The 10,931-nt window shown below is 55.6% G+C and overlaps 1 protein-coding gene across 1 annotated transcript; it reads right to left on the minus strand.

Annotated features, from left to right (window-relative positions):
* Positions 1-712: 712 nt before the first annotated feature.
* CALM3 (calmodulin 3) lies at positions 713-10,279 on the minus strand. The gene is made up of 6 exons (XM_081274298.1): positions 10,128-10,279; positions 5,834-5,864; positions 3,060-3,203; positions 2,787-2,893; positions 2,428-2,563; positions 713-2,339 (listed from the first exon to the last, which is right to left on the minus strand). The coding sequence occupies exons 1-6, from the start codon at positions 10,128-10,130 to the stop codon at positions 2,311-2,313; spliced, it is 450 nt and encodes a 149-aa protein (XP_081130424.1). The 5' UTR covers positions 10,131-10,279; the 3' UTR covers positions 713-2,310.
* Positions 10,280-10,931: the final 652 nt, after the last annotated feature.

Genomic DNA, 10,931 nt, shown 5'->3' on the forward strand with positions numbered 1-10,931 from the left:
AGGTCCCTGAGGGCTGGATGCATCCCTTTGGCACAGCCCGGGGGGCTTGGGAGGTCTTCATTTCTGAGTCCCTACTTACCATAGGAAGTTAGCAAGCTTTTGGAAGTTGGCGATGACCTGGAGCGTTTTGTTTCAAGTCTTTGACCCCCAAGCCCACACCCTGCTATGCACCCAGGACCGTCCTGTTCTCAACACTGCAGATCCCAGTGTGGCTTTCAGTCTGCCTGATGGACATCAGTGAAGGCCATCCCCCTACCCCGCCCCGGCCCCCAGCGCCTTGTCAAGACTACCGCCATAGGGCTCTTGCCTCATCGTCTCAAGGCTCACTCAGCCTGATCGGTTTTCAGTTTCCTGATGTCTCCAGTTCCTCCTGCCGCAGGGCTTCCACAGATGCTGTTCCCTCTGGCTGCAACACCCTTCCTCCCATTAGCCGCTGGCTCGACTTCCAGGCTTCACCTCAGTCCTGCGTGCAATCCTTGGGTGCTCTTGTGGCACCATGTACCTGCCTCGAAGCTGCCTTAGTTCCCCCTCTTGCCTGTCCCATGGGTCCATGCATGCACCGAGGTGGCCTGCGGACACCCTGCCCTCGACCACCTTGCGGCCAGGCTAGGATCCAGACTTCGCTGCCCTGGGAACACTGGGAAGGCTCTTCAGTGGCAGGGCCAAGTTCCAGTGGGGCAGGCCCAGACCAAGACAGGAGGGAAGAGCCGGGTCAGGTAGTCACTGTATTTTATTGGAAAACATTGATATATATTTTTCTTCACAGCTTGAACTGAACACAATATTGCCCGGTTTAAAAAACAAAAACAAAAACAAAACATTCCGAAAATGTCCACAGCCTCACGCCTCCCTGCCCTTGCCCTCAGCTCTTGGCTGGTCTCCCGCTATGCCCGCCCTCCCTCCCTCCCTCGGAGGCTGGTACCAGAGGGCAGAGAAGTTTCAAAACTGGGCAGGTCCCAGAAAAAACCACCTGATCAACCTGGGGTGAGGGAGCCGGATGAAAAGAACAGAGAAAGGAAAAGAACCCAGACTGAACTGCCCACGTTGACTGACTTGTCCCAGAGGCGAGAGGCAGAAGCCGGGGTGCGGATCATGCTCTCCGCTGGGAAGTGCGGGGCAGGCGGGGGCGAGGGCAGAGGCTGAGGCAGCGCAGAGGTGAGAAGCAGCGCCAAGTCACCACAGGAGCGAGGGGCAGAGCGGGAGGTGCCGGCCGAGCAGGAGGCAGAGGCTGCCCTCGCTGCGTGCTCTGCGCAGCGGGCAGCTGGGTTGTTTTATTGCAGGTTTGTTCTTGTGAGAGCGTGGTGGGGCTTATCTGCCCTCTCCCCACCCTTCAGCTGGCCCGGCATGGTTTGGGGCAAAATGAAGATTTTTAAGGAGCATAAACGGAGGAAAAAAAAAAAAAGGATAACCAGCACATTACAGAGCGACCATCCCCACATCCATTCCTAGACGGGCCCTCAGGGCGGGTGCGCCACAGGGGGAGTGGCATGGGATGTTAGCACCAGGTATTTACAGAACAGCTCGAGATCACTGGGGGGACACGGGCACATGTGATCTGCAGAGTGGCCAAATGAACAGTCCCCTACCCAGGCCAACCCCAGAAAGCCAATCAGATGGTTTTGGAACAGCAGCCAGCAGGATCTGAGTGCTGTCCACTGTCTATCCCCTCCAAGTGGGCCCCCCCCCTCGGGTATAAGCACGCCAGCTTCCAAGACCTCCTTGCCCCTGCTCCACTCCTGGGCCACATCCAGTCAACGCCACAGTTCCTGGATTCCCCCTCAGTCCTAGAACACCTCTCCTGGCATCCCTGCCCCACAGGCTGCTGGGATTTACACACGGAGCCACAGGGCTGGTTGCATGCAATGGCAAAGGGCATGCTCTTCTGCCTGGGTGAGGGCCTCACCGCCCCCCCCAGCAGGTCTGGGACAGGGCTGACAGCCACCCCAGCACCCAAAATAAGAGGACAAACAAAAGGAAACAAACGGCAACAGAGGAGAGCCACCCGGGCTGGAGGAGAAGGGCACAGGCTCCCTCAAGGGGCATGGGTTCATCTTATGAATGCATCAGGCCTGGAAAGTGTGAATGGAACAGGAGGCAGAAGGAAGCCATGAGGGACATGGAGGGAGGGACCGGGAGGAGGGAGAAAGAGCAGTCATGCAGCGTGGGACAAATCTTTTGTTGCTTTATCAGATTCTCAGTCAATCAATTGGTGTTTGCTAGAACCGGGATACGCAGGGGAGTGTTGAAGAGAGAAGAGCGCGCGCGAGAAGAGAGATCAGGAGAACGGGCATCGCCAGCTGCCCGCGGCCTTCACTTTGCAGTCATCATCTGTACAAACTCTGTGGACAGAAAGGGAGAAGTCCGGTGAGCAGGGCTGAGCCTGAGCGGCCCTCCCTGGCACAAGGTACACAGGCTGGACTGGCTCACCTTCATAATTGACCTGGCCATCTCCGTCGATGTCAGCCTCTCTGATCATCTCATCCACTTCCTCATCGGTCAGCTTCTCCCCCAGGTTCGTCATTACGTGACGCAGCTCTGCGGCACTGATGTAGCCATTCCCATCCTGGGGGTTGGGGACAAAGGCTTTCACTTGGCTTCCTTGGTAGGAGAGTGGCAGCAGGCAGAGTGAAGGGGGCTATCTGAGAGTGCAGAGCAGGTGGTGGTGGCAGGGGGCCAGTGCTGGGACCCAGGTTCCCTGGGAGCGGTGGCTTGGTAGCTCTGGTTTTGCTCTGACCACTGGAATGCTGGAACTGGTCTCAGAACTGCCCTGGGAAGGCACTGCTCACCTTGTCAAAGACGCGGAATGCCTCTCGGATCTCCTCCTCACTGTCTGTGTCCTTCATTTTTCTGGCCATCATGGTCAGAAACTCCGGGAAGTCAATGGTCCCGTTTCCTGGAAGGCAGAGAAGAGAGGGGATTATGCCCTTGACCTTGGCCCTAGGTGATACTAGAGCCCTGGTAGAGGAGCTATTGGTCCATCCATTGCCCTAAGGAAGGTTTCCTGTGGTCAGCAGGGGTGACCTGGAGTGGGGCTGTCCACCCACTCCCTAGGGCCTCACCGTCTGCGTCCACCTCATTGATCATGTCTTGCAGTTCTGCTTCAGTGGGGTTCTGTCCCAGGGATCTCATCACTGTCCCCAACTCCTTGGTGGTAATAGTGCCATCTCCATCCTTGTCGAAGAGGGAGAAGGCCTCCTTGAACTCTGGGGGAAGAAAGGGAATGAGCTGTGGTCAAGAGGCTACAGGGACTCCCTCCTTGAGGAAGGCCAAGGGAGCTGGCCCCACCTACAGAAACTGAGCCAGACTGCAAGTTCATGCCAGCCTCCGTCCTCAGGGCCAGGCCCTTGCTTCCTTCATTGGACAGTTATGGTAACTCTGCAGCAGGAGATGTCTTCAGCCATTCGAAGACATTCAGGGACCACGAGCTGACAGCTATCCTTACAGAATTTTCCATTTCTTTTTGGTCTCTGGCTTTGGCCTCACTCTCAAATGATGAAATGGACCAAAGTCATAGAGTGGATGAGAGCCAAGAGAATTCATCTGAAGTATGCTAGCCAAGGTCAACCGGAGGGGAGGGGACGGGAGGGGAGGCTGGAATGCCTTTGGCTAGCCTGAAGAGGAAATGCAGGCACTGATTCCTCCTGACAGGCACTGCTAGCCCTTCTTTGCTGTGGGTGCTGCCCACTTCCAGAGGAGGAGCTGAGCCTGTGGGGGTGGTGATGCGTGGGGGTGGTCCGCAACAGAGCATGGCTGACGGACGGTGCGTGGGGTGGAGGGGATGGGAGTTGAGGGGACGGCTGCCAAGCTAGGAGGATGAGCAGTGAGTGGTGCTGAGTGGGAAGGCCACAGCTGGGGACGCATCAGGAGTGGGGAGATGCTGTTTGCTGAGCAGGGAGGGAAGCACGTGGCTCTGCCCTCCCACTGGGCCCATTTTGGCACCTGGTGCTCTCCTACCCCAAACCCTCAGAGAACAGATGCCTGGCAGCCTATTCCCAGAGGGTGTGGGCTGGGGTGAGGTGGTGGACAGTGTGTTAATGGGGAAAGGGTAAAGAGAGGAGTGTGTAATTGTGTTGCAGGAGAGTAGAAGGTTGGACTGTGGGTGGCAGGTGGGATAGGCGGCACACCCACCGCTGGGCAGCTGTGACCTCCAACTTTTGGGCCCTAGGGAAATGATCCAAGTCTCCTAGGGGATGCTGTCATCTCCCTGTGCCAAGGACTTGCTGCTGGGAGTCGGGCAGCAGGGACTGGGTCATGTGGCCCCCTGGGCTTGGGATCAGTAAACAGCAAAGCAGTTCTCTGGCTTTTCTCAGGGGGTCTCCACATGCCTAGGGCCAAAGTTACAAAGCTAAAAGTGTGACTGTGTTTTGGGGGCAGCAGAAAAGGAGAGAGGGATGTCCATTCCTGCCTCTTCTTGCTTCAGAGGCTCAGCTGATCCTGACAGCAAAGCTACGGTGTGGGTAGGGCAGGGCCAAAGGCCAGTTCTCTGAAACTTCTCTTCTACTTGTGCCAGCCCATGGCTGGGGAAAAACCAAGAATTGGTCTCTAAGATCCACAGGCAGCTCAGCCAGAGGATGGGGAAAAAATAATCACATAATAGTTCCTATAGATGACCTTGTTTTTTTTTTTTTCTTTGAGGGGGGACTATAAAAATGAACTAGAGGGGCTGGGGCTGTGGCTCAAGCGGTAGCGCGCCCGTCTGGCATGCGTGCGGCCCGGGTTCGATCCTCAGCACCACATACAAAGATGTTGTGTCCGCCGATAAAAATTTTAAAAAAATGAATTAGATGGGCTCCAGGAATATCTTTTGGCTTACTGGGAGACACGTGATTGTTTATTTAGCTAGCAAGAATTTATAGAGCACCTACTATGTTCCAGGCACTGAGGATATGGCAGAGACCAATAAGACTTAAGTCTTGAACATAAGGAATTCACTTCCAGTGACAGAAGATACACTGGGTACAGACATGATAAAATAACTGCAGACAGCAAGAAAGGACAAGGGGGACATAAAGAGAGTGACGTGTACAGAGTAGAAGGAGCATGCCTATGAGAGTCAGGAGGTCAGGGAAGGCCTTTCCAAGGCGACGTGTGAGATGAAACCAGAAGGAGGAAGAGCTGCTCATGCATAGGAAGAGAAGCATTTCTGGCAGAGGAAAAAGTGCAAGCATGTGCAAAAGGAAGTGCAAAGCCAGGAAAGCACAGAGGTGGGCGTGACAAGCCATCTCTTGGGCAGCTCCCAAAGTGGGACAGGAGCTCCACAGCCCACAGGGAAGCAAGCTCACCTTCTTTTTTTTGGTACCAGGGATTAAACTTGGGGGACTCAACCACTGAACCACATCCCCAGCGCTTCCAGCCCTTTTTTATATTTTATTTAGAGACAGGATCTCACTGGATTTCTTAGGGCCTCGCTAAGTTGCTGAGGCTGGCTTTGAACTCACGATCCTCTTGCCTCAGGCTCCCAAGCCGGTGGGATTACAGGTGTGTGCCACCAAGCCCAGCAAAGAGCTCACCTTGTAAGCTCACCTGGCTGGAGCTGGAAGAGAGTGGAACTCATCCTGTAGCCACTGATGTCAAAGCCCCAAATAATCGGCACCCAGGAGAAGCATGGTCTTTGCTGCCTGGGGAAGATGTGTCTTGGGACCATGGCACTGGCATATGGGGTGCTAGGTATGCTCTTAGGTACGTTTATCCATATTCCAGCACAAGGCATACAATGAGGGCACATATTCATCTATCATCTATCAGATGTCAGTCCTAGCAGAGGTAGGATTTGACAGGGGATACAGAAGCTTTCCTGAGGAAACACAAAGGGGAAGAGGGTTAAGAGACTCACCTGCGATCTGCTCCTCAGTTAGCTGGTCAGCCTGGAAAAGCAGGAAGAAAAGTCAGTCACTGGACCAGGCAGCCCCATTCAGCCAGGCCCCTCTGGCACTCCTACTGGGCAAGTGAGGTGTATGCAAATCACAGGCAGAACTGGGCCTGGGAAAGTCTAGAGATTCATAAGCTGGGTACTAGGTTGGTCTGGAAACCCACGTTGCCTGGTGGAGGGCCCGATTAAGCTCCCATGGGTAGGGAGAAATGCCTGCTCAAGCCTGGAATCAGCCACACTGGCATGGCATGGCACAGGTTCACTTGCTTCTGAGCCCCAGAGGCTGTGTGAAGGGAGTGGCTGCCCTAGAGGCTAATCAAGCAGCTCTACAAGGCTCTAAACTGAAACAGGCCAGTCCTCGGATAGGGCAGAGGAAAGATGTCTGAGGCTAGTTTCTGTGTCACCTATTTGGATGTGCTAGGATCAGGCAGGTGGACTCAAGAAGCAAAAATTTTCTTAACTGGTTCTTTGAGTTACTCTGGTGCCTGAAGCAACCCTGGTCAGGCTGAAGGTGGCTGCTTCACCCCCCTGAGCACAGGGTAGGTGCAGGGCACCACTTGGTTCTGTTTCTTTGGGGCAGAAGGGACAAATGTCCGGTAAGGGACTGCAGTAGGCAGCAGCGACAGCAGCAAAGGACTGAAGTCTTGCTTAAGTGCTGCAGTTTTTAACCCGTTCCAGCCTGGGCCACTCTGGGACCTGGCCAATCACAGCAGGCAGCTCTTGCTGCAGGAAGGGCTTGAGGATGGGGTCAGGAAGACACAGGGCACAGTTCTTCTTATACTGGTGTGCTGGGAATCTGGGTATAGAGGGCCTGGGGGAGGGAGAGAGATGGAGGCTGAATCTCAGTATCTAGCCATAGGCAGCTAGAAGACAAATTTTTCCTGCTTTTTGTAAATGTTGCCAAGAAGGCCCCACCATCTCTGGACTGCTGCAGGTCCACATGACTGTTCCCCTTTTTTCCCTTACTTTCCCAATTAGGGGAAAGGGCTCCAAGTCTAAAACAGGACTCTAGCCTTGAGTTTGAAAGCTCTAAAAAGTGAAGTAAACTATTATATTTGCATTATTCCACACAGAGGTTCCAGAGCTTCCATCAGAGGCCAGGAACAAACCCCTGCCTGCATGGACGGTCATCCTAGTCTTTAAAAAAATATACATACACGTAAACATGTACACACACACACACACACAAAATATGTATTAAATACACGTTGTTTACTCTAAGGTTAGAGGAACTCAAGACCAAGCTCCCAATAGTCAGAATGGGAGGGGAAATCAAAGTGAGGATGACAGAAGGGAGATGGCTGAGAAATGGGGAAGAAGGAAGGTACAGAAGAAAAAAACACCACACATGCACATTCTGGAAAAGTCCAAAGTCTAAGGGAAGATTAGAAGGCCAAATGGAGATTCTTCTGCATGGCTGTCAGAAAAGACTCAGGGTTGTGGGCTCCTTAATACCAACCCAACAGCCTTAGGCCCACCAGCCCCCTGCTCATCTGCTGCCCTGGCTCTTACAGGCAAAGAAGCCCAGGGCCCATCCCCTGGGTCCTGACACCTGAGGAAGCTGCCGGTGGTGGGAGTGGGCAGGGAGTGGGGGGGGGGGAGGAGTGAGAAGATGGGATGGGCTTCTGGTTACCAGGCCAGGCAATACTGGGGGAGGGGGGAGAGGAAGAACAGAGAGAAGCTGCCATTCCATCTGCTTTTCATTCTCTTCCCCTGGCCTAGAATGGAAAAAGTGAGCCCGGTCAGGGACCTTCCCACCCACTGCACAGCCCCACTCTGTGGGAAGCCCAGCTCCCTCCACCTCTGGGCAGCACTGTAAGGAGATGAGACAGATTGCAGAAAGCCCAAGAGCGGCTCTGAAGGACCGGGTCTGCTATTCCCCACCAAAGAGCTGGAAGTCAGATGAGGCACTGTCACCCTGTTGTTCCAGGTTGCTGCAAAATAGGCGTGGCTCTTCATGGAGGTCTGTCACACACTCTTCCTTCAGGTTAGGAGCCCTCTCCCCTGTTTGGTCAAGGAGAGCTCCCAGCTACAGACTGTGCTCAACCTTTGCTGTCCAGAAAACTGGTCACCTGAGAAGAGATCACTGACCCGGGGCTTCTTCCCTTTCTGGACCAGAAGACTGTAAGCTTTCACAAAAAAAGTGTCTCCAAAATAATACAGCTGGTCTCCTGCTTCCTTATCCCTCATCTCAGGCTGGACATGAAAATAAAGCTTGGGGTGGGGGAGGGCAAAGCAGCTCAGCCTTGTCCCAGCCCCCAGCCACTGCCAGAGAACAGTGTTAGATGAGATCAGAAACCAAGGCCAGGGCCCCTCACCCGGCCAAGGAGGAGCTATAGAGCTCAGGCCAAAGTCCAAGGCCAGTTAACAGTGACTTGTCCCACCCTTACCTTGCTGATTACAAATGGAAAGAGAAACTGGTCAGGGCCAAAGCTTGGGCCCTCCTTTGGAGGTGGGGGGCCTGCTGGCACCTGCTAGAGCTGCAGGGTCCCTTGAGCAAGGTTCTGCTGGGGGAAAATGGGGCAGCAGCAAGAGGAGCCATCAGGTCTGTGTCAGCAAGTATGAGATCTGATACACGGCAGTGGCTGCCTGTTCTCCCAGCCTTGCCAGGGAGGATGGCTGCACACGGTTCCCAGGCTGCGACTGGGGGGGTGGGGTGCGGGCTGTGGGTGTTGTGGGTGGCAGGGAGTAGGGAAGAACTAGTCTGCTGGTTTTCTCCCAAAGCCTTAGCTGTGCGAACTGACAGCAGCACAGTGAGGACCCTGAAAGGAACAAGTGGCCCTCAAGCTGATGAAAGGGTCTGCTGGAGGTCCAGCTCTGCAGCCCCCACCCTGAGGGCACAGGAATAGGCATCCAATTGTCACTGACGCCACGCTGTACTGTACTGCACTGTCATTTGGCACCAGTGAGAAGATGCAGAAGAGTGCGTGGCCAGCACCCTGTTCGGAAAAGGCAGCGCTCTTGGCCTGAAAGGGTCAGTGAGGGGGGTGAGGCTTCTAGGCTTAAACAACTGGTTCATTTGGTGCACCCCCAAACTTTGATCCCCACCCCCATTTCATGCAGCTTCAGTGCGCAATAGGGGCCTGAACAACTCCACCCACCTGCTCCCACTACCCTGGTGCCTTTCACCCAGTCCCATTCTTTCCCAGAAAGGGGACTGCATAGCCATTCCCTCCAGCCTCCACAGCCCACTCCCCACCTGGACTGGACAGTCCTGGTCTGGGCCTTTCCCTGGAGATTGGCAGGGAGCTACCCACACCCACCTCCAAACCTAGGCCCACCTTGGTTGCCATTCATTTTCTCCTTCAACCCCCTCCCCCAGTTCCCCTTCAGCCTCATCATCTCCCACCACCCTAGCCAAAGTCCTCTCCCATCCTTCACCTTGGAAACCCATCTTTTCAGGGACCCCAATACAACAGTCCCCCTCCCCCTCCAAATCTCTCTTCCTAGTTCAACAATCTTAACCCACTAGTTATCTAATAATCTTCTCCAGGTACCCTCCAAAGCAACCACAGGGGCCCCGGTTTCCCCAATACTGGCATCCCCCTTTAACCCCCTCCACCACCGGATCCTTCCCAGTCCTCTCAGGCTTCAAAAGCATCTTTTAATCTCCAATGCCACCCACCCCCCAGTTCTTCCTCACCTTAGCTTGCACCTCTCCCTCCTCCTCCTCTGCAATGCTGGTCCTTGGAGACCCCTCCCCCCAGGGGTCTAATGTGCAGAAGTCACTCCCACCCCTGATCCCTAGAAGCCCAGTGGCCACCCCTCCCACCAGGTTCAGCTACCCAAGGCCATCCTCTAGGTGCAGCCCAGCAGCCTGGCCACCTCCATTCCCTCTTCCCTGCATCCTCTTAGGACCCAAAGCTTTCATCAGGGCCCCAATAGCCCCCCTCCTTGGCAAGCGTTTCTTATTTCCTCCTCCTGGGGGTCCATACACCCCAATTCTGAGACCAAATGCCCCATCTTGGATCCAAAACTCCTTTCAGGGGTCCAGATGCTCCATCCTGGGTCCAAATGCTCCCTCTGAGGCTCAGATGCCCATTTGGGGATCTCAACATATCTGGTACTAAAGTCGCTATTGAAAGCCCCAAAGCCCCCTTCTGGGATTCAAATGTTCGGCTCTGGGTTCAAATGCCCCCGAGAGGGTGGCCCAGAGGCCCCCTCCGGGGCCCGGATGCCCCCGCTCCGGGTTCACTCGCCCTCTCAGGGGTCTACCCCGCCGCGCCCTCAACCTCGGCGGCCCCTCAGCCTCACTCACCATGGCGAAGCCCAGGTGTCCGGAACGCTGGGATCAAGGTTCCTCCGGCGGCGGCAGCAGCTGCAGCAGCTCGAGCTCCGCCGCGCGTCCGCGCCTCCACACTCACTGCCCGCAGCGCGCGCCGCCGCCGCCGCCGCCCGCCCCAACGGTCTCTCAACGGCCGCCGCGCGCGCCCCGCCTCGCCCGGCCCCGCCCCGCGCTCCCCGCGCGTCGCCGCACTGCGGCTCCCACGGATCCCTCCGCGCTCTGCTCCGCACACATGAGCCCACGGATCTCTGGTCCCAATCCTGAATAGGGCTTGGATTTGACGCTGAGCGCGCGCGCGCGCCCCCGCCGCAGAACTACTTTCTGTTACTTCAAGCCCCGCCCCCTGTGTCCACTCTACTTTCCTCCCTAGCGGAGGAGCACCGTTTGGCAGAAGGTGACGCGTTCCTCTGTGAGCCTCATCGCTATTGGGCCCGGCCCAGGGCGGAAATGAGAGCGCAGCGCCGATTGGTCCGGCCTTCCCTGCAATGCGTCAAAGTGGATCGAGCCACTGCACGGTGGTGATGGGGAAGCCCGAATTGTGTGGGTATTTGGAACTGTGAGGAGTAACCAGGAGAAGGGGAAAACTGTGGCTGTTGGGTATAGGAATACGTTGTCTTTGTGGCCTGGGTGGTAAAGGGCTGGCGAAAGATGCAGAAGGACTTTCCGTTCCTCAAACGAATGGAAGATGGTTCAATCCAAAATCTTGGGGTCTGGAAGTCCCGCCCTCAACTGGCCCTTGGTGGTGGCGGGGTCGTCAAGGTTCCCCCAGTCACCTAA

Source organism: Spermophilus citellus, assembly GCF_964194105.1.
Source record: "Spermophilus citellus genome assembly, chromosome: 18".
Classification (NCBI taxonomy): domain Eukaryota; kingdom Metazoa; phylum Chordata; class Mammalia; order Rodentia; family Sciuridae; genus Spermophilus; species Spermophilus citellus.

Bases quoted from the DNA above. Each gene is read 5' to 3' on its own strand.
- CALM3 (XM_081274298.1), bottom strand. The intron at 3,204-5,833 runs GTGAGTCTCTTA...TTCTTCCCCCAG, and splicing joins AACTGAGGAGCAGATCGCAG to AGTTCAAGGAGGCCTTCTCC. The intron at 2,894-3,059 runs GTGAGGCCCTAG...TCTGCCTTCCAG, and splicing joins CAATGAGGTGGACGCAGACG to GAAACGGGACCATTGACTTC.